Genomic DNA, 23,993 nt, shown 5'->3' on the forward strand with positions numbered 1-23,993 from the left:
CACAGTGGCCAACAAGATGCTTATGGGAAGCCTGCAAAATAGAATCAGAGTTGGAATGGACCCTGGGGGTCATCTAGTCCAACCCATTGCAATCTCAGCTAAAGCAACCAGGATAGATGGCCATCCAACCTCTGCTTAAAAACCTCCAAGAAGGAGAGTCCACCACCTTCCAAGGGAGTCCGTTGCAATGTCAAACAGATCTGGAGAGCCAGTGTGGTGTAGTGGTTAAGAGCGGTAGACTCGTAATCTGGTGAACAGAGTGTTGGTTGTGGGGGAGGAAGGGAAAGGAGAATGTTAGCCGCTTTGAGACTCAAATCCAAACTCCTCTTCTTCTCTTCTTCTTCTCTTACCATCAGCATATTTTTCCTGATGTTCAGTCAGAATCTCATTTCTTCTAACTTTAATCCATTGGTTCGAGTCCTACTCTCCAAAGCAGGAGAAAACAAACTTGCTCCCTCTTCCAGCCCTTAAGATATTTGAAGACGGCTAACACATCTCCTCTCAGTCTCCTCTTTCCCAGGCTGAACATACCCAGCTCCTTCAAGCGCTCCTCATAAGGCTTGGTTTCCAGACCCTTGATCATCCTAGTCACACTCCTCTGCCCCTGTTTTATGCTGGCCTTAATGCAACACTTGAGTGAAGGGAGTCAGAAGACTATTTTCAACTATGATAGAAGTTTGACAGAAGCCCTGATTTCTTAATCTAACAGTGTAAAGCATGCACAAGCTGTTTAGCATCTTTCATGTATTTTCCTTGAAGGCCAGCTCTGTTACGTACACCTGGTGTTCAAAGCTACCCTGTTTTGTAGCAGAGTGGCCCATATAATCTTGTATATGGGTTGCTCGGAGGCTGAATTCATTTACACATTTCCAATGCAAATGCGCCCTCAATTTTTTAGCTGACTGATGAATTCCTTGCTTTGGATATAGAAACTTTCCATTTTAGATGGCTTTGAGGTCTTCCACACTTCTCTATAAGAAACCAGCAACTCCTAATTTATGACAAAAATAGCTGAACTGTGGATTCTATTTTTTAAAAAAATGAACACAATCACTCTCCTGATACGCCCCCTCCTGGCAGACTAATCATCTGTCCAGTGGTACTTGTATTGTTCTCAAACTGGGTTGTAGATTGGAAAATAGCTACTGCTATTTATTTCTTTACATTTATATTTTGCATTTATTCTCTTGGTATCTTAGGAGTCTAGGACAGGGTACATGTGGTTCCCTGATTGTCTCCCAATCAGGAGACAGAGCCGGTTAGTGTCATCAAGATGGATCACAGCCTGGGACTAACTAGTGATGAAACTACAAGGGATAAATGTCAACCTTTGGCCACTCCTCTGTGCCTCTGACACTTAGAAACTTAATAAACCTTCATGGCATCTGTTAAGCCTCTTTCCAGGCGTTCATTGAATGTGTGGTGGGAAGGGCAGTGAGACTGTGGCCGAAGTCCCTGTTTTGGACCAAAGTGAATTCCTTTTGAAGAGCTCCATAGATAAACCTATGGACTGACTTTCAGTTGTAAATAGGTAGGACCTATGGATTCTTTCAAAACAAAAGCACATGGATTTGGGAGGGAGTTGCCACTACAAACCCACTCCTTCCCCCAAGTGCATTCATTAAACATTGGAAGGGGGCTTCGGGAAATTATTTTAATATATTTAAATTCTAACAATTTAAGAAGGAAGGTGGTGGAAAGGCATTGGATGGTTCCTGAAGGGAAGCATTTATTTTCATTGTTTTGCATTACTACTCAGACAAGCCCAATGGAACAACCTTATAGGATTCATTGTGACAAAGTAGGGAACCCCCGGGATATACTCCCCAATCATTTCCTATCATGTCTACATACGGAAACCAACTTTGAAAATAGTTTCCAATTTTATCTAGGGTACAGAATCTCCTGTGTGTTTAAAGAGAAGGGCCTGATTTGTCCATACAAATATTATTGATGAGATTATCGTATTCCTGGGGGGGAAGAGCATCGTTTATTTAGATCCTTTTTACATAAAATCCATGGGATGTGGCTGCCCACTTGCTGCATCCCAGTGCTTTTCTTATTGTACTCATGTGTTTTTTCAGACCTGAATTGAGGTTGGGCTTTTTTGCTTGTTTTCCTTAAATTAGCTAAGATGAGTTATTATTCGGTCTGAAGACACTCAAAGCAGCTTACATAGTTAAAAACAATAGAAATGCAAACAAACAAAAACCATCATAAAAACTATACAGTCGTCCCTTGGAAGTTGAACGGAATCTGTTCTGGAAGTCTGTTCAACTTCCAAAACGGTCAGAAACCAAAGTGCGGCTTCTGATTGGCTGCAGGAAACTCCTGCAGCCAATCGAAAGCTGTGGAAGCTCCGTAGGACGTTCAGGTTCCAAACTTCCGGGTTTGCAACATTTGAGAGACAAAATGTCTGAGTACCAAGGCATTTGGGGTCTAAGATACTACTGTACAATTAGAAACAGCAGCAGACAAAATAGTATGTTAAAATCCAAAGTGCAGTGTGAAGACTAGGGAAAGGGCCAGGGAACCACAAATCAAAGGCATGTTGAAATATCCCCCCCCCCCAAAAAAAAAGCAGCAAATGCTAACAGAGAAGAGGACCAATATAGATCTCCGAAGGGAGCGAGTTTCACAATTTTGGTGCCATCACTGAAATGACCCTGTCTTTCATATCCATTTGTCCAATGTCACACAAGGATGGGGCCAAGGGTAGGGCTTCTGAATCTGACTAAAAGGGCAAAAGTTTCCTAAGCTGACTTGCCCCTAAACCATGTATGGTTTAAAAACTAAAATCAACACTTTGAGCTAAGCCCAGAAATGAACAATGTGCATTGATAATTGGGTCTTAGCCCAATTTTCACACCACAAAATGATAAAGGGTTCTTGTAGGAGAACTGATGCACCCATCTTTCATAAATATGACCAGCTTCATCCTCTAAGACAACGGACAATGCCTCCAATTTTCGGCCAACTCTGCCAGAAAATTAAAATTTAGAGACGTTTTCTTTCCTTGGAAAATAAAATTTTAAGGTTCCCTGCGCACACAAAAACCTATTGGTGGATGTGGAGACTCAATCCACTCTGAAGGGGCTCATTTGCCTGAAGATTTCACCCATTTATGCCGAAAGGAAAGGAAAATATGGCCATTTTGTATTCCTTATTACAGTGGATGCTCGGGTTGCGAACGTGATCTGTGCGGGAGGCACGTTTACAACCCGCAGCATCCGCAACCCACAGCGCTGCATCTGCGCATGTGCAGGTTGCAACTCGGCACTTCTGTGCATGCGCAAAGCGTGATTTAGCGCTTCTGCTCATGTGCGAGCACTGAAATCCGGAAGTAACCCATTCCGGTACTTCCGGGTTTTGGCATGTCCGTAACCCGAAAACACGCAGCCTGAAGCATCTGTAACCCGAGGTAATGACTGTATAGTCACTGGGGACACAACAGAGCTTGGATTTAACAGATAAAATTTGAACCTGAATGGAATTGGAACACACAGCTGATCTGACACAAACTGAGCTGCTTCCAAACACTGCAGATACAAGGCAAATATTGCGGTTGCTGCTCATGCCATACTACAGCCTGAATTCCATGGAAAATACCAAGCTGTGGAGCATGTGTATTTTATGCTGGCTTGGTCATGTCCACAGAATGGAAGATGGCAGGATCCCCAAGGATGTCCTCTACAGGAAGCTAGCTTCGGGCACCAGGCCCATCGGCAGACCAAATCTGTGTTACAAAGATGTCTGCAAATGTGACATGAAGACTGGCAACATCAGCCCCACCATGTGGAAATCCCTTGCAGATGTCTGCAGTGCCTGGAGACAGACAGTCAGATTGTGCATCCATGACAGTGACCAGAGGAGGAATGACCACTGGGAGGAGCACAGAAAGAAGAAATGCCATGGTACACCTGCAAGAAGAAGAAGAAGAGTTTGGATTTGATATCCCGCTTTATCACTCCCCTTCAGGAGTCTCAAAGCGGCTAACATTCTCCTTTCCCTTCCTCCCCCACAACAAACACTCTGTGAGGTGAATGGGGCTGAGAGACTTCAGAGAGAAGTGTGACTAGCCCAAGGTCACCCAGCAGCTGCATGTGGAGGAGCGGAAACGCAAACCCGGTTCCCCAGATTACGAGACTACCGCTCTTAACCACTACAGCACAATCAGACACCTTCAGCTGCCCCAGTTGCAACGAAACACGTCTCTCCCATATTGGTCTCTACAGCCACAACAGGTGCATTAATCCTCCAACAGTTTGACTTCACCCCTGAAGGCACACTCTTCCACTGTCTCCCAAGACAGACTGATGGCAGCTGAGCAACTGATGCGTTTTGTCTCATATTTACAGTTTTGGCATTTCTTTGGGAAGAGTGGCATATGCATATTTATAAATAAATGAATGCCGTAAATGATTTTTTGTCTGATCTGTATCCTAGTTGTGCACTGTTTTCCTAACACAAACAATTCAATGGAATTGAAATAACCCACCACCTTTGCACCAGCCTGCCTAATCTCCATGTTGTCCAGCCACAGTATGTCAGTGTGTTTACTTAGTGCTGCTTATGGCTGCAGGGGGGCGGGGAGAATGGGAAGCTCGGAGCTGAGTGCACATTGAGAGCTGAGGAGCTGCTGCAAGCTTTGTCATTAGGTAGAAAATGTGGCATGACAGACGTTATCAGGCCTTCCAAGGAAAGGCAGCCACAGTGCCGCAAATGTGCCTTTCCCTTACCTTTCTCCTAGCAATGGACAGAATTCCCAGGGCAATGATTAAGTTAATGTGCTATGAATAACATAGCTGGAGAGAGGCTGCTGCTGAATAAGAAGAAATACTTCATGCCAGATACATCAGAGAAATGTCCGGTCTGCTCCAACTTTTCCCCACCTGTAGCAGCTTTGCGGAACAGAACCCCATAGCTTTTCCAGCATTCTGCTCAATGGAGAACTTCAGTGGTTTACAGTTAGGAGAAAAGAGATCTGTAGTACTATGAAGGGAGCAGTTTGAACACACACACACAAACACTGTATACATACAGCATACACATTATATAGTGTTGTGCACAGCCCAGTCTTGGGGTGGTGAGAAGCTTCGGCAGTGCAAGCACCTAGCAAGACTTCCGTTTTCTTGGAATGAAGGTCAGTAGAGGCTGTTGTCTCTTTAGGAAATATGGCTTTATTTGCACATATATACAACCTGGACATAGGGTGGAGGAACTCCCAGCAGTCATTCTCCGCAAAACTTGCCTTCCCATTAGGTTCCCAGGGAGATCCTCAAGCTATAGCTTTGGGTCCAGCACAGAGCAAAACAAACCTATGCATCTCCAGAATCAACCGAAACTCCTTGGTACAAAATTTCAGGTCAGGGAAGAACCCACTGACCCCCTCATCCCTCAGTTGCTTCTTTTGGGATTTAAAAAAATTATCTCTGGCTCTTTTTTGTGTGTATCAAAAGAACACTAAATGGCTGAAATTTGCTGGCATTGGTTACTACTCTGCCAGTGACAAAGTCCTAGAAGAACTACACCCTAAGTCTACTTCAGTGGAAATTTTACAATGAAGAGTGCGCAAGGGATGTAATTTTACTCCCAGGTGTAACTTAGGGATGTGCAAATCAGTGTCCTCCCCCCCCTCTCTCTCTCTGCAAGAAAACACCAGTATAATCCCAATGTAACCATGCAAACACAAAATTTCCAGATAAATGTGACATGATAGTGTGATAGTGTGTAAAATACTTCTGTAGTAAAGTTAGTACTTTCTAAGAAGCTGTTCTTTGGTCAAGCAGAGAATAAGGCCTTGTGGGAAATCAGCAAGCCACAAGAATTATGGGAATTAGGTCATGTTGCTTTAACCCGCAGACCAGCAGTCTCCAAGGGTGTAAAATGTTTATTATGGGAAATGAACTCTCTGGGTAATGTGAAGGTTTGACACCTGGGATTGAAGTTATGCACATTCAACCGGTGATGTTATCTATCTTTTAATTGCCTAAAGGAGGTGCATCTGCATAAGCTCCACAGAAGGTAGGAAACACCTTTGATCTAGGCTCTGGAGCCTTAATTGGCCCAGCTGTCACAAGTTAAAATTATTAGCCCACAAGCTAGTCATTGGAGAATTTGAATGTAGCCAAGGGTTGTGATTGGGTCTGGGGTTTCTGGTTCTACATGCAAAGTATGGATAAAAGATCTTGAGAATGGCTGGGAAAGCGTGCTCTGCAATCTGCAAATCCTCCCGGCTGCTAACGTTCCACCTGGCAGCCGTTCTTTTGTGATGAAGATTTGCTAAGACCTATGAATGCGGATCACTGGAGGACTCTGAACTATCCTATCTTTGCCTTAGTGTGTAGAAGTGAGTAGTCAGCTATAATTTACAATGTTATTATTTTTCCTTGCTTGTAATCCACAAAAGAAGTGCCTGCTTTTTAGCATGTTTCTTTATGGTTTTTAAAATAAATTTTAAGAAAGAAACTTTTCTTGTTCTGTGTGCCTATCCGGGGGAAAAACTCACTCCCAACGCCTGATTTCTTGGTTGCGCTATACCTAAGAATTTCTGCCTGCAAGTATGTGGAAGCAACTTGTAGAGTGGGGTAACCAGCAATAACGGGGCACAGTCTTCTCCCTGGGTCTGTGGCTTTGGGTTCCCCGAGACAAAGGGAGTGGTGGCAGCATTACCGGTTCTGTTTTGTCCTGATTCTGTAAAAGTAAAGGGGTCTGCCAGCCCTGCTCCAGAAACCTGGTCTGGCCAGAGAGCAAAGACAGGTGAGGGAGGGGCAGGCGGCTGGGGACCCGTTTACCACAACTTCTACTACTTAAAGCAAAACCAGAAAAGATGGTGGAGATCCAGGATTGGATCTTTCATTTATTTAAATACTGTTTTTAAAAGGAAAAAAAGCTCTGCTGAGCCCACATCAGATTAAGACTGCAGTGCTAAGAAGGTCTTTGTCCATTGAGAGTAAAACTCTTTTCCCACTGATAGCAGTATAGGTATGTGTCTGATAGGGTTAGATCCCCTCTCCTCCAACACTATGGCCCATAGTGTTTCCACTCTTTCTAATACAGTATTTTTAAATTGCTATAACCACCCTGTGGCCTTTTGATGAAGGGCAGGTAATTTATAAAATAACAATACTGTTGCTTGGGGGAGTTTGGGAAGAGGGAAATCCCCTCCAAACCCCAAAAATAAATGAATCTATTATTCTAATCTAGCTAATATTTGGGATATTGTAGGGAGAAATGCAGGCTGCAGCAGTCCTGGGTGTAGCCTATGCAAATGAGCCTGGATGGGCTGGTTGAATGTAAGTCATTATGGAACAATTGATAGTCCATAGCAGTTCAAGAAGAATCTCTCAGGTCTGTGCAAAACTGGTGACCAAGGTGATGGGTCTGAGGAAGAATGTTTGGGTTTTAAAGCAAGGTGTGCTTTGGCAGAAGAGGAGGGGAACAAAGAGGAGTCCTCCATGAGCTGCTGGAGAGGCCAGAACGCCATGCGTGGTCTGGAAAGACAGAACCATCTTGGCAGGTTGGCTGAAGGCAGGTTTAGGAGAGATGCCTTGGACTCCAGCACTGCACTGCTGTGGGGAACAAGCCCCTCTTGAGATGACCATGTTGTAAGATCTGGACTCTCTTCATCTGAATTTAGGTGTAAATATGTGAATAAATCATATTTCTTAAAGCTACAACAGCCCCTGCCAAGCCTTGATTCTCAATGGAAACATGAGCTCCTGGAATGCTTTATACTGCTCTGCAGAGGTTGGTATCCAACTTTTGCAACAACCACAATAATAATTCCAAATTTCACACACACACCTGTGTTTTACTAACATTTAAAGGTATAGTAGATCTGATTTCTGATCTCTGCAATCATCTCCAGTTCAGCCTCAGCTCATTTCAAAGACCTCCCTGTCCCTAAGACTGATGGTGTCTCTAGGTGGAACTCTACTGGTGGCTGCTAAAACATTTGTGTGTTGTCCCTTGTAATCCCAACAGATTGAGTCTAACATGTGGAACAGGAGTGTGGCAACTGTGATTAAAAGAGCAGACTCCATTTGAGGATCTCTCCCTCATTACAGTCGATCAGGTATATGAAGACGAGCAGCAAAATCAGTCCTCAGGGAATGTGCAGGCGACCTTGGAACGGACAGCTCACGGAAGAACCCCAACCAAAGCTAAGAGGAGGCGTGTAGTGGTGATAGGGGATTCCCTATTGAGGGGAACAGAAGCAGTGATCTGTGGGCCTGACAAGATGTCTCGGGAAGTGTGCTGTCTCCCCCGGGCTAAGATCCAAGATGTAACTGAACGACTGCAAGGAATCATAAAACCTACTGACAAATACCCCTTCCTCTTGGTTCATGTGGGAACCAATGACACTGCAAGCAATAGCCTCCAGAAGATCAAAAGAGACTACAAGATTCTGGGCAGGAAATTGAAGCAATTAAATGCACAAATTGTCATCTCAACTGTCCTCCCAGTTGAACGACGTGGCCCAGGGAGAGAGGGGAAAATAGTGGAAGTGAACAGCTGGCTTCGCAAATGGTGTAAACAGGAACGGTTTGGATTCTTAGATCACGGACTGCAGTTTCTTGAAGATGGACTTCTGGCAAGCGATGGGCTGCGCCTCACAACGGTTGGGAGGAATGTTTTTGCCAAAAATCTCAGAAACCTCATCAGGAGGGCTTTAAACTGACTAATGTGGGGGAGGGAGACAGTGCTCCTGAAGGTAGGAGTCTATCAATTGATGAAGATGATCATCCAAATGCCATAGACCAAATTGAGCAAACAGCACGCAGACCTAGTGGTGGGAGGAAAAAAATCCTTAAATAAGAGGCACGGGGGAATGATTAATGGACTTCAATGTCTGTACACTAATGCACAAAGCATGGGAAATAAACAAGATGAGCTTGAGCTCTTGGTACAGCAAACTAAATATGACATAATAGGCATCACTGAAACCTGGTGGGATAAGTCCCACGATTGGAATGTAATAATGGAGGGATACAATCTATTTCAGAGAAACAGACCAGACAAGAAAGGAGGAGGAGTGGCGTTATATGCCCTTGAGTCCATCATCCAAGTTGTTGATAAAGATGTTGAATAAGACCGGGCCCAAGACAGAACCCTGTGGCACCCCACTAGTCACTCTTCTCCAGGATGAAGAGGAACCCTTTGGGTTCGGTCAGTCAGCCAGTTACAAATCCACTGAGTAGTAGCATAGTCAAGACCGCATTTTACCAGCTTCTTTACAAGAATATCATGGGGCACCTTGTCTGGTCTGTTTCTCTGAAATAGGGCATCCTGATCAAATTTGCAGATGACACCAAACTGGGAGGGGTGGCTAACACCCCAGAGGACAGGCTCACACTTCAAAACGACCTTGACAGATTAGAGAACTGGGCCAAAACAAACAAGATGAATTTTAACAGGGAGAAATGTAAAGTATTCCACTTGGGCAAAAAAAATGAGAGGCACAAATACAAGATGGGTCACACCTGGCTTGAGAGCAGTACATGTGAAAAGGATCTAGGAGTCTTGGTTGACCACAAACTTGACATGAGCCAACAGTGTGATGCGGCAGCTAAAAAAGCCAATGCAATTCTGTGCTGCATCAATAGGAGTATATCATCTAGATCAAGGGAAGTAATTGTGCCACTGTATTCTGCTCTGGTCAGACCTCACCTGGAGTACTGTGTCCAGTTCTGGGCACCACAGTTCAAGAAGGACACTGACAAACTGGAACATGTCCAGAGGAGGGCAACCAAAATGGTCAAAGGCCTGGAAACGATGCCTTATGAGGAACGGCTAAGGAAGCTGGGCATGTTTAGCCTGGAGAAGAGGAGGTTAAGGGGTGATATGATAGCCATGTTCAAATATATAAAAGGATGTCACATAGAGGAGGGAGAAAGGTTATTTTCTGCTGCTCCAGAAAAGCGGACACGGAGCAATGGTTCCAAACTACAAGAAAGAAGATTCCACCTAAACATTAGGAAGAACTTCCTGACAGTAAGAGCTGTTCGACAGTGGAATTTGCTGCCAAGGAGTGTGGTGGAGTCTCCTTCTTTGGAGGTCTTTAAGCAGAGGCTTGACAACCATATGTCAGGAGTGCTCTGATGGTGTTTCCTGCTTGGCAGGGGGTTGGACTCGATGGCCCTTGTCGTCTCTTCGAACTCTATGATTCTATGATTCTAAAAACAGTAGATAAGCTGTTGAAAAGCATAAAGAAATAGCCAGGCCTTTCACCACCTACTTTTGCTATTTTAATAGCACCCACAATGAGGTGGAGAATTCCTGGCCTGGTGCCAGACAGGAATAAGAACTGGGCTTTAAAAGCACCAATAACATTTTGTTTAAAACTGTAACTACTCTAGACATTTGCTTCAGCACATCCAAGCTTTACAGTTGTTTCTTTCAGGGTTTGGCGTAGGCTTGAGAAGGTAGGGGAGGGCAAGTTGTCAGAAGAGATTAGTGTTTTCCTTTGCTCTGTCTTGCCCAAAGAAAATAATTGATGGGTATTTGAAGGATTAAGAAATCAACCCAATTTATTATAAATAACTCTCTGATCATATTAACATAACCGAATTGGGTTTGCTGAGCAGTGCTTAAGCTTTCAATGCTTAGATTATGCTGAGCTTTACCGGGGGAGAAAATTTTCCAAATCTAGTGATTTAATGCAAAACAGATTGTCACTCCTGTCCTATATATTTTATTTACCCCGGGCTACTGCTTTTCAAATATTAGCATCAAATATTTATCTGTTCAAGTTTCAAAAGGAAAGCAAAAATACATAGACAGATTGAATTAATAGGAAGAAGCTGAGCTTCTTGTTTCACCAAACAGGATCACTCTGGAGGACAATGATGTCTTGAATGCTAAGTGCCACAAATATATATATATATATATATATATATATATATATATATATATATATATATTACTAATCCGCTTTTGGATGTCCACACAAAAGAAAAGAGCCTGAAGAGCATATTTAGGTTGCAAGTCCCAGATCATGTTTATTTATAAAGCAATAAATATTCAAAGAAGCACAAATAAATTGCACGGGTGTGTGTAAACAAACTGTACAATAACTGAACCAAGTTCAGGAAGGATTACTGGAAAAAAAGACTTCAAGAAGCATGTTGTCATCCTGAGTGGGAGATGAGTGGAGGGGGAGGGCAGGGAGATGCTTAGAAGCACTTGCGGTGGACAATTGATGGGCCAGCCTCATCATACTCCTGTTTGCTGATCCACATCTGCTGGAAAGTTGAAAGAGATGCTAAGATGGAACCACCTATCCAGACAGAGTACTTCCTCTCAGGAGGAGCAATGATCTAAAGAGAGGGAAAGAAGCAAGGTTCTCAGTTTCCAGAAAATATAACTGCTTGCATCATTGTTTCTGCTGTTCCATAAGACATTGACACACAACATGCATACACATTTTCAGATTTGGGTAAAGTTGAAATTACTCTGATTTTCAGTTTGGAACATGAAAGATGTGCTCACCTTGATTTTCATGGTGCTGGGAGCCAAAGCGGTAATTTCTTTCTGCATACGATCTGCAATACCAGGGTACATGGTAGTGCCACCTGACAGTACATTGTTCGCATACAGATCTTTACGTATGTCAATGTCACACTTCATGATGCTGTTGTAAGTAGTTTCATGAATACCAGCAGATTCCATGCCTTGGAAAGAAAAGAAAATGTGTAGTTGTTGAATGACGAAGGTAGAAGAGATTTTATGAAATACTCTTCATAAGCAGAAAGCTACAAAAGAGAACTGAAAATGCAAAAAACCATTTTCTCATCAAGAATTTGCCATAAAATTGGGTAAAGTTTTTTTTAAAAAACCCTAATATCTGGGTTAATAAATAAGGTATGAAAGGAAAGGAGGCGGGTGTAATAGTTTTTAATATAATAATAATAATAATAATAATAATAATAATAATAATAATAATAATAATAGTTCAGAATGTGGCATAATGCCAGTTATACCACAGAAATCTAGCTTGTTCAGAACTTCACGGGTGTTACTGTGTGACATTTGGCTATATATAGGGACCGTGGAAACACAATCACTGTGTTCACAGAAATGGTTGTTTATTGTGTTGCACTGATTCGTTTTTACATTTCTCGAGGCAACTTTAGCACACCAAAGCTTTAAAGCAACGTTCCAGGGAATGTTAAGATTGTTTGCATGAACAAAAAAAAAAGTGCTGTATGAACCGTTTTTGTGTCAGCATGTTAGATGGATATGCACAGCACATGTCCTCATAAATTTATACACAGCACAGTTTTTTTTTTAATGACTGGGCTAATTTGATTTGACATGATGCAATGTAAGACTGATAGCCCACATGGTGAGAACTTCAAGGCACAGTGGGTTATGCTAGCAATTGCATTTGAAAGTGGAGAAATGCAGAGCCTGTGTTTATGAAGGCGACAGATGATGAAGGTATGAGCAGGAGCTTAGCTGTGAGCATGGGGAGAAAATACATCAGAAGTAAGAATTTCTGGGTTACGTTCCAATGTATTAGTTGACAGGTGGCTGCTTAAAGTGAACTGAAACTTGATCCTTAACGAAACGGCAGCTGACGAGCAGCTGCATTTAAACACACAAAACTTACACTATAAACACTTGCTGCATCCATCAGATTTATTTGGCAGAACAAGGGGAGATTACTATCTCAATCAAATCAAAGGTTGGTTGTAGGGAATAGGAATCTACCCTAGCCTTTCTGGAGCTTCAAGTTATCTTTGGAGCATTTACAGGGTGCAGTTCTCAGGCACTGATCTAGTAGATCAATGGATCTTATGCGGAGTTGTCCCTACAAACTCTATTGAAGTGCAAGGAGGTAAAACCTCCTTTGTCCTTTGTCTAAGGTATATACCATAAACCCTCAGAACTATGGCTCAAATAAAACTCACAAATGCAATCAATCAAAACCACAATGCCAAGCTCCTAACACACAGTCTTTCCTCAAGCATATCACTTTCCTTTATTTGAAACTCGTCACTTGGATGTTACTAACATACTGGATCTAGCATAATCTGGAGTGCCATTCTATATTTAATAAATCATTGCTGCTGCTGCTGCTGCTGCTGCTGGGCACTGGAAGGGTCAACAATAAATTAGCCATGGATACAAGTTTCTGCAAGGCCAGAAGACCTGCTCTTTATTGCATTCAAGAAAAATTGCATTTGAGGAGCATTTATTGTGATTATTTTCTTTTTTTGAACATCGCAATGTGATTGGCACAGGACAACCACTCTGGTCTTTAAAGTAAATAATGTTGTGCCTTTGACATTCATGCCTGCGACACAGGCACATCCATGGCAATAGACATTTGGCACATAAAAGTAGGGAACTAGTCAGATATGTAGATATTCCTAATGGATGTCTCCACACCCCTAGTGTAATTAGTCATTTTGCTGATGGAGAGAAGCCTCACATGGCTGGATAATTTAATTAACTGAGAAGAATAACCAAGAGGATAAAGTTATTAGGCCTCAGACGCACATGTTTGTTGGACTAGATGCAGTAATTCTTCAGGATACACATGTCTCCTCCTCCTCCCCAAAAAGAGCAAACTCAACAAATGAGGATTTTTGCTGTGTGGTGAGAACGTGTGCCAAAAAAAAGGAATGCAGCAGCAGCAGCTGATAGCCAGTTCCAATGCTACATTTTACTCCTTTAGTGCCACAGTTTGCTAGACACTGTCTAAACAAAGCAGTCCATCTCCTTAGACTTTGTTATCACCTGCTAAATTCAATAAAGCCCCCCTAAACTGGTCCTTGGTCATCAGCAAGGCTCACAGTGGGGATGGGATGCCATTCCACACAGACATAACTATACGGTGGAGCCAATGTGGTGAAGTGGTTTTTGTCAGACTAGGACCTAGAAAACCAGGGTTCAAATCCACACTCAGTCATGAAAGCTCACTGGGTGACCCTTGGGCCAGTCATTGTCTCTCAGCCTAAACTACCACAAAGGGTTGTTTTGAGGATAAAGTGGAGAAGGGCAAAACCATGTATACTGCCATCTTGATTGAGTACCTTGGAATAGGGGTGGACTTTGGTAATATAGTGCCCTGAGTAAGGTCAGAATTTGGCGCGCCCCCCCCCCACCCCAATACTACTTATTTTCACAATAATTCCTTTTGGTACAGAAATCCTCCTTTTAAGGAAGATACCATTTATTTCTTATGTAGAAGAGCAGGTCTATGGATAGTCAAGAGCAGGTGCCTATTATTTTTTGCGGCTATAAAGTATGTGTTGCATGTAACTTGTATATTATATACAGTGGTACCTCTGATTACAAACTTAATTCGTTCTGGAGGTCAGTTCTTAACCTGAAACCGTTCTTAACCTGAGGTACCACTTTAACCTCCCACTGCCGCCGCGCTGCCGCCGCGCAATTTCTGCTCTTATCCTGAGGTAAAGTTCTTAACCTGAGGTACTACTTCCGGGTTAGCAGAGTCTGTAACCCGAAGTGTTTGTAACCCGAGGTACCACTGTAGATAGTGCACTAGTTGTTCTATAAGTGTGATATGCCATGTAACTGATCTTGTTGGGGGGGGGCAGTTTGTTACCAGAAGTTTTAGTTCTATGATTGAATCTGGCCTAACCATCCCACTACCTTCCCCACCCCCCAATCGCCACACACACTTCCTTCCGTCAGGCACTTGTCAGTAGTAATGATCCAGAAATTTGTGAGGGATTCTGTAACAGAGATGAGGTTTGTATGTGGCATGCTTCAGGACACTTACCAATGAAAGATGGTTGGAAGAGAGTTTCTGGGCAGCGGAAACGCTCGTTCCCAATTGTGATGACCTGGCCATCAGGCAACTCGTAGCTCTTCTCTAGAGAAGAGGAGGAGGCTGCAGTAGCCATTTCATTCTCAAAGTCCAGAGCAACGTAGCACAACTTCTCCTTAATGTCACGGACAATCTCACGTTCAGCTGTAAAGGCAAAAGCAGAAATTAATGGCAGAGAAGAGGAGATAAAGGCCAAGGAAAGGCAAGTGGGAACCAAGGCGAATGAAAAAATATGGGGGAAAGAAACCATCCCTTTCTCTGAGATGTTCCCTGCACTCAAACAGGAGTATAGAGATCTGTCACATCCTGGAGGTGCCTACAGCATCACTCAATAAACTAGACAGGTTGAAGAATTGTAGGGGAAGCAGGATTTGCACAAAAGCAAAGTCTTGCAGGGTAAGAGGAGAAAATGGTAGTGGGTGTGGCCCATGTGGAATCTGGCAAGAAGCACAGCTCCAGTCAGAGGATTAAAAGATTTTTTTAAAAAATCCATTTTATGTGACTTCGGCTATCATTGAATTTAATTCTTCTGAGTTGCTATTTTCGAGTCTTCTAAAAGTGGTATGTGAGTGTAGAATGTAGCAGAACTCATGTTTTAAAAGAAAGTTAAGCAGAATATTTTTGCATTAAATGTGCACATTTTATAATCAACATGTTTGGGGAGGGTTTTATAATAAGAGGAATGAGTTCACAGAAATACCTTTTAATTGTGGTGACAATGTAGGCAATGTATGTAGTTTGTTCAACATTTTGTTGCTGTGCTTGTGTGTATATATAGTCAAAAAGCTTCATGGACAGACAGAAATATATATTAAAACAAACCTTAGCTTCCCCCCCCAACCCGCATTTCCAAGTGAGCCTGAATTGTGCTTACCAGTTGTCACAAAGGAATAACCACGTTCTGTTAGAATCTTCATGAGGTAGTCGGTCAGATCCCTGCCTGCCAGATCCAGGCGCATGATGGCATGAGGGAGAGCATAACCTTCATAGATTGGGACATTGTGCGTAACACCATCCCCAGAATCAAGGACAATACCTGTGAGATAGTAATGGCCAAGATCAGATAAGTCTCTATGCAAACAAACCTATAGTGGATGTTTTCAGGAGTGATGGGGTCTTTCAACAAGCAATTTAGCAGGTCAGAAGAATTTGTATGCAAATAAAGACTCAAGTGGTATAAGAAAAATGACTGAGGAGGGAGAGCTTTCTTATTTCAAATAGTTCTCATCATCATTCCACAGACCATAATATCCAAGGCAAAGACTTCCTGAAATTCATCTTCAGCTTACCTTTTCTACCAGTAATGGTACTGTCTTCCATTACAACTATGGTAAGATATTTATTTTTTAATACTGAGAGTATTTACTACAGATTGTTTTTTCCCCAGCATGGCGTGCCCATGCTGTATTCACAAAATGGTGTCATTTATCCCACAAAGCTGCTATAACATATAAAGGGCCAATAGCACCTGATCATCATCCTTCATCTTGGCTAGACAATGACCAGGTGAGAAGGAATCACATGACTGGCCTGCCTATATGGTAGGAGAGCCTTCTCTGAAGTGGTAACCCCTTTATGGAATCATCTTCCCTTCTTTGTGTTTGTTTTGGCACCCGCTGAAGATCTTTCTGTTCACCCAGGCCAGGCTTTTTAAATAACTTAATCTGGGGCTGAGTCTCTGTTACTTAAAATCTGTTTTTAATTTTGGGAGTTTTGTTGTACTTATGTTGTTTGTTGTTGTTTTCCTATTTCAATGGCTTTATGTTTTATTTTGCATTTCAGTTGGCATTTTTTACTTGCATATTGTGAGCCATACAGATAATTTCATATTATGGGGTGACATTCAAATAAATTAGAGAAATCATAAAGAAAAAATGGGAAGGCGCCAACTGCAGGAAAAGAAGGGAGGAACTTCCCAGGTGCTCCTAAATATGTGTATTGGGCCCTTTGGTCTCCAGCTTGGTTGGTTTCCAAGATGGCGCCAGACCCTATAGGATTTGGAATACATATACTGATGCCATAATGCTTACAGGGCTAAACCAGTGGGCTATTACCATGCCTGCAAAGGAAGAAAAAGTTGGGGGGGGCTCTAATTTGCAATAGAGACTGAGCATTATTGTAGGAACTACAGCTTTTTGAGAATCTAGCTCAGGGTTGGGGAAGCTATGGCAACTCCAGATGTTGCTGCAGTTACAACTCCCATCATCCCTGATTACTGCCCGGTGTTGGTTGGGGCTGATCCTAGTTGTGCTCCAATATCTGTGGAGTCGCTTGTTCCCCACCCCTGATCCAAATTTAATGCAGAATACAAGGAGGGAGTGAACTTGGTTGACTTAGGTGTAGAGAGACTGCTAAGCCAAACAACCAGTTGCTTTTTACCTGTAGTACGTCCAGAAGCATAAAGGGATAGAACAGCTTGGATGGCCACATACATGGCAGGCACATTGAAGGTCTCAAACATGATTTGGGTCATCTTTTCACGGTTGGCCTTGGGGTTCAGAGGAGCCTCAGTGAGCAGGGTGGGATGTTCTTCGGGGGCAACACGCAGTTCATTATAGAAAGTATGGTGCCAGATTTTTTCCATGTCATCCCAGTTAGTGATAATGCCATGTTCAATGGGATATTTCAAGGTCAAGATACCCCTCTTGCTCTGAGCTTCATCACCCACATAAGAGTCTTTCTGGCCCATACCAACCATGACACCCTAGAGGGCAGGAGAGACAAGAAAACAATACCAGGCATTGTGAGACAGTGTAGCATAAAGGACAAAATGATTGACTTAAGTGTGAGACAAGCAGAGGAAACTTGATGAAAGATGGTGTCAATAATTCATCATTTAATTCATGTTATTAAAAGGTCATTTTCTTCTTTCACTTGGTTATGAAACAGGTATAAAATGTGGGTGAATGAAAGCTAATATATAAAATGTATTTAGGGTGCATTTGCATCACCTGTCATTTAGTAGTAGTTTACTAGTTTGTTCCAGGACTAACTGCCATAATAAAAAACAACAACTTCTCTAGTCTCCTCACTGGCAGCACAACGTGGACATTACTCCTGTACAATATTTCCACGTACTTCCCAAGATGAAGTAATTGATAGTTGGTTACTGTTGAAGTAAACTACTGCTGTTTGGCAAATGCAGCCTCAGAAATTTAAGGAACAGTGTTAAAGCATTTTGAAGTTATACTGATGGCATGCTACAAGTTCTTTCACTTAAACTGGATAGCTGGGTCTGGGTCATGCCTGTTTTTCATTGCATCCATGAACCTGAATGGGCCAACATAGTTCAACACATCACATTTATTAGCAAATACATCCAATGTTATGTTCCAGAAATCATCCCAAGTTAAAATTTAACCTTTCTATGGTTATGGGGAAAGTGGAGTTTTTAAGACTTTTACAAAATTTGGAGATCAAGGGTAGCCCTTCAGAGGATGATGGACTACAACTCCCATCATCCCCATTCAGCATGGCCAGTAGCCAGGGATGATGGGATCTGTAGCTCAACAACGTTGGGTGAGTATGGAATAAGGATTGGCACTGCTACTACTTATTTGAGGAGACCCAAAAGTCATGTATTAATCATAGGTATGAGTTTGTTGCCAATCAACATACAAAACTTTAAAACTGTTTTTCAACGGAGAGTGAATAAGAGAAAGTAACAGCCTGGGTAAAGGTAAAGGTAAAGGTACCCCTGCCCGTACGGGCCAGTCTTGACAGACTCTGGGGTTGTGCGCCCATCTCACTTAAGAGGCCAGGGGCCAGCGCTGTCCGGAGACACTTCCGGGTCACGTGGCCAGCGTGACATCGCTGCTCTGGCGAGCCAGAGCCGCACACGGAAACGCCGTTTACCTTCCCGCTGGTAAGTGGTCCCTATTTATCTACTTGCACCCGGAGGTGCTTTCGAACTGCTAGGTTGGCAGGCGCTGGGACCGAGCAGCGGGAGCGCACCCTGCTGCAGGGATTCGAACCGCCGACCTTTCGATCGGCAAGTCCTAGGCGCTGAGGCTTTAACCCACAGCACCACCTGCGTATGGAAAAACAGCCTGGGAGGTAACGCAAAAACGAAAGTAATCAAAGGAATAAGATACAAGTGAGAAGTAAATACAGGATAGAAAATGAGAGAAATGGAGCAGAGGATTAAAAGCAAAAGAAGCAATAGAATGGAAGTTTAAGGGGCCATGGAGTAGTAAGAGGACTTGGACATTATTGTTCAAGTCTCTGGGTGATATGGAAAAAGTCACTATTTCTGATCGTAGTCCATCTCACAAGTCTGTTGTGAGATATGGAATAACCCCATTGACATTGACCTAAATTCCTTGGAAGGTGACTGGAATGCAAGTGAGGAAAATAGGATTATAGAAGCTGCAAACTCCTGGGAGAGAAGGTTACTATTAATGAGCATTTATATAAGGTGCCAACTGTACATTGTAGGTCCTGCAACATGCGGCACTGTGGAAGTGGCATTGTGCCAGGTGGGAAGGTTTAGTTATGCGCAGCAACTATGTACAAGACAGGAATGGGGAAGACCGATTTATATTAGTTTTCAAATCACTTCCAGTTTAAAAAGTTAGAACTCGCCAATGGGGAAGAGGAATAGAAGATCAAAGCAAAAGTGGGGGCAAGGAATTGAAGTATTAAAAGGTAAAGGTAAAGGTACCCCTGCCCGTACGGGCCAGTCTTGACAGACTCTGGGGTTGTGCGCCCATCTCACTCAAGAGGCCAGGGGCCAGCGCTGTCCGGAGACACTTCCGGGTCACGTGGCCAGCGTGACATCGCTGCTCTGGCGAGCCAGAGCCGCACACGGAAACGCCGTTTACCTTCCCGCTGGTAAGCGGTCCCTATTTATCTACTTGCACCCGGAGGTGCTTTCGAACTGCTAGGTTGGCAGGCGCTGGGACCGAGCAGCGGGAGCGCACCCCGCCGCAGGGATTCGAACCGCTGACCTTTCGATCGGCAAGTCCTAGGCGCTGAGGCTTTAACCCACAGTGCCACCTGCGTCCCTTAAGTATTACTAGCAAGTAAATGAAGACGGAGCGGGGATTGGAATGTCAAAAACTGGAACATGAATTCAATCAATCTATTGCGGTCAATGACCAAGTACTGTAGAAAACGAGTTTGAGGAGCGTTGTGTCTCTTTATGCCCAATGCTACAAGTTTATGATTTGTGGAGGCACACAAACTGATCAGCCAAACAGATAAAGAAGAGAAAAGTTTGCGGCAAGGGGAGGGGGAGATTCACTGCAGCAGGCTGAAGAAGAGAAAGTTAGAGAAGAGAGGATTGCTGAGGGAGAGGAAAATCTGGAGAGGGAAAGATGGGAGTATACAGTGGAGCTAGGACGGGCTTAAAAGGAAAAGGCAAAAAGGACGCGTGTTCGCGTACACTGCACTTGTATGCATTAGTTTGACAGTCCCCCGGGCTAGTCAAAGGAAAAGACTGGTCTCTCCTTGTTCTTGGGTGTCGTCGGGGGTGGAAAGTTTACCTGGTGCCTGGGGCGGCCGACGATGGAAGGGAAGACGGCGCGAGGGGCATCGTCTCCGGCGAAGCCTGCCTTGACCAAGCCCGATCCATTGTCGCACACCAGGGCGGTGGTCTCCTCGTCGTCACACATCTCGGGAAGGAATCAGGGAGCTGAAAGACACAAGATCGGCAAGTAGGGCGCGTCGTCGGGGCCGAGGGCGAGACCGAAGGCGGCGGCAGCGCTAAGCAGAGAGCCCCCGAGGCTGGGTCGCTTCGCCCACCCGATCTCAAAAGACCCTTCACGTCTAAGCACGAAGAGACAAAACAAACAACAACAACAAACTCCAGCCAACTGAAAGTTCCCCGCTCGGGCCGGTTCCAGGCTCCAGGCAACGGGCTCCCTTCCCCACATGCCACCCATGATATTCCTTGGCTGCGCTCCTCTAATTCATCCCGCGGGGCTCCAGTTACAACAGGTCAGAATGCCTTCGCGCCACGGGAGACACGACTGTAGTTGGCGCGGTCTACACAATGCTTAAGCAGGTGTCGTGTTTGGTATTTAGCCCCTCTCGAATTTCACACCGCCCGCCTCAAGCAATTTGTGGATCGCAGCGCTCTCCTATTTTCTTGTCTGTCTCCAACTCGGGACCCTCATATTTTTGACTGAACGCAAATTTGGAATCCCAGTAATTTTTTGGGGGGGGGTCAGTATTTTCAAAAGGCGTTATTTCTTGGGATTCCCCTCCCCGCCACTGTAAAAGTGGCGAGGGTGAAATGTAAAGTTAGAAATAGCGCTAATGTGGCGGCTAAGAGAGCAAACACAACATTTCTTTGTTATGTCTCGGGCAGCGTGCTGCAAGCAAAACAAAACCACCGGTGAATTTTCCGAGGGAGACCAAATAGCTCAATCCTACACAGTTAACTCTGAGAGTAGTTGAACTTAAACCTGTTACTCTCTAGCCATCTCTTCCGTGCGCGCAAGCCGCGCAGCGCACCCCAAAGGCGATCCACAATCCGGATGGGAAGAGTAAATTTAAACCGCTCTTGCCTGGCGCTTCATTGGCTGAAACAGCGCGATCCTAACCGTAAGTAAGTCCTATTGAATGGGGCTTACCCCCAGGTAAAGCGGGGCTAGGATCGCAGCGCGAGGCTGCAAGTGAGCGCAGCCCCATCGAACAAAGTGTGACTTGCTTCCAAAGGTAGATCTGTGCGCAGGAATGCGCAGCGGATCCAATTCAATGCTTCGTAGCCCACCCCACCTCTCTGGATCGCACAGTCGCGCAAACACACGTCCCGTCGAAGGTAACCGAGGTGCTTGGCAGGGAGGCTGCCCCGAGGATGCCAAGCGCGGCTCCTGCCTTGCCGCATCCAGGCTTAGACGGCCGGGTTTGGTCAGCTGCGCTACTCACCAGCTCAACACTTAAAACTGCGCGGGGGTCCTGAGCACCAGGCTGGGTCCCGACTAGCAGGGAGAGCCACCCATTTATACTCGGCGGAGTGGCGGTGTCACTCTCCGGCTCCTGAGGGACCGGCCAGGCACCTTGTCCTTATTTGGTCGCCTTCACGCCATTGAGGAGCAGCGAGGCCATTAATGGAGTAGGGAAGGCAAAAGTCACAGCCCGGGCGAAACACTCGGGGCCCCACAGCCCATGTAAGGTAAGCCGAGGGGGTTTGTAGTCCAGCTGCTAAGGGGGATGGCCAAATAGGGAACCCTTTTGAAGGGGAGGGGGGCGAGTCTGTGTGTATGTGGGGGGGGTGGGGTGGGGGTGGGGGGGGACTCATGCCAACCCACTTCTGGAGGCAAGTTAAAACACATATGCCTCCTCAATGAATGGAAATGGCTTTCTCCATCTTGGTGTGCTTAAAGAATCTCAAAGCTGTGGAAAGATCAATGAATTAAGCTCTCGCTGCCACAGTGTCTGGCATGTGTCACTGCAGAGGGTGGGGGTGTCGGCAACTAGACAGGGGAGGGAGAAGCTTTCAAAGGGCAGGGATGGATTCCTTCAGCAAGATGCGAGGAGCTTCCCCTCCCCCAGCCCAGGCCCCATTGCCTTCTGTGTGGGTTCCGACACCACACATCATCTCTCCCCCCCACCCCGATTTTTGTCCCCACTGCACAACCCCACCCCATAAGGTGTTGTTAATCTATAACATTCCTTAAGCAGAAAGGAGGTTTCACCAAAATCAATTTCTGCACTTGGGGTGATCAGCCGGCGAGAGAATGTTTCAAACTGTCTATTGGACTGTTTGCACTGTTTTCAGAATGTTTTGGGAAAAGTTTTATTATTTATGTTTTTGCTGCCTTGCGTTCCTTTGTAAGGAAGGGTGGGGTAGAAATTGAATAAATACCTATAAGGAATGAATAAGTGGGTTCTGCAGCTGAATGTTTTCAGTGCTTCCATTTCTCTGAGATCATTCCGTTCCGTTCACAATCTACTTTCTGTCATTGTCCCCAGCCAGCCCCCAAACAGCCAACCAGTACTCCATGTAGGGCTGTCCTAAGCATATGCAGCGCCAGGGTGCAAAGATCTGCCCAGTGCCCCCCCCCCCCAGGTTGCCCAGTCCTAGGCGCGCAGGAGCATGGAGTTGGCTGGCCGCCTCAGCGTCTCGCTGGCTCAGTTGCCCCTGAATTTGCAGTGCAGAGCCGCCCACAGCAGAAGAGCATGCCGCAGCACTCCAACCGACGGATGGGCTCTTCCCCGGACTTAACTCTTGGGCCCTGGACTCTTGGCCTGGTGCCCCTGAGAGCCCAGCACCTGGGTGCCCCGCACCCCTAGTGCCTATGGGTAAGACGGCCCTGATCCCATGGCCACTGAGCAAGGTTTGTTCCCATTGGGCTGTTTTCAGGGTTCCCTCTCCCTTTGGGTTCCCCCGCAAAAAAAACACTTTTATTTGTACATTTGCAAACTTTGGGGATTCTCCCAGCCCTGCTAGCTACATAAGGAATGGCCCTCACATCCTGAACATTTGAAACATATTGACCCATTAACAAAATGTTAAATAAGTGCAATTGAGTATTTTATTTTTACTTTTATTTTGTATTGTAAACTGTCCTGTGATCCTTGGATGAAGGGTGGTATAGAAATTCTATGAATAAAAAAGTAAATAAAATGTGATGAATCACAAGTGGCTAAAATGCCGGTGAGTTATTTCCATGACCATCTGTGTTCCATTGCTATTAAACATTTTTGTGTCAGTGCAACATTTCACTTCATGGTGCTGGGCATTCCTGGAATTGTGGCAATGACCCACCCAGTGAAGGGATTTTATGACATCATGCAGTGGCCATTAGAGCCAATGGTAAGTACATATTTGAGAGCTGATATAGAGCCATGGCTTTTTAGTGCATGGTTCATTGGTTGAAAAGCCCCTGCTTTAAACTTTAGGTCAACCACAGATCCAGAGGCTGGCTATGTGCAAACTAGGATGTCTCAAATCCAGGTCTGTAATAGGGGAGTGATCATCATATCGCTTTACCTTGTTATAAAGTTGATGAGGATGATGATTAGGGTGGTTAATGGAGTAAAAGACTTCATTGGCTTCTTATCTAGACCAATTTCCTATTTAGCGATCACATCCATACAGGAAGCTGCATGTAGTTTGTCAAATAGGACAGATGAAGGCATGAATTGATAATGTTAATTGAAAGTTTTGTCATGCCAGAGCAGAGTTCCATACAGGAAATTCTGTCTTATGTGCAGCAGCTCTTGGAGCTAGGAAGTC

General features: G+C 44.5%; 1 protein-coding gene across 2 annotated transcripts; it reads right to left on the reverse strand.

The window, feature by feature from the left end:
* Positions 1 to 10,977: 10,977 nt before the first annotated feature.
* On the reverse strand, positions 10,978 to 21,835 carry ACTC1 (actin alpha cardiac muscle 1). 2 transcript variants are annotated; one of them, XM_083743614.1, is made up of 7 exons: positions 21,680 to 21,835; positions 20,293 to 20,441; positions 17,186 to 17,510; positions 15,681 to 15,842; positions 14,759 to 14,950; positions 11,494 to 11,675; positions 10,978 to 11,321 (listed from the first exon to the last, which is right to left on the reverse strand). In XM_083743614.1, the coding sequence occupies exons 2-7, from the start codon at positions 20,419 to 20,421 to the stop codon at positions 11,178 to 11,180; spliced, it is 1,134 nt and encodes a 377-aa protein (XP_083599740.1). In that variant the 5' UTR covers positions 20,422 to 20,441; positions 21,680 to 21,835; the 3' UTR covers positions 10,978 to 11,177. The 2 variants fall into 2 exon arrangements, with proteins under 2 accessions (XP_083599740.1, XP_083599741.1); XM_083743615.1 differs by having other exon boundaries at positions 21,385 to 21,725.
* Positions 21,836 to 23,993: the final 2,158 nt, after the last annotated feature.

Source organism: Podarcis gaigeae, assembly GCF_964106915.1.
Source record: "Podarcis gaigeae genome assembly, chromosome: 1".
Taxonomy (NCBI): Eukaryota; Metazoa; Chordata; class Lepidosauria; order Squamata; family Lacertidae; genus Podarcis; species Podarcis gaigeae.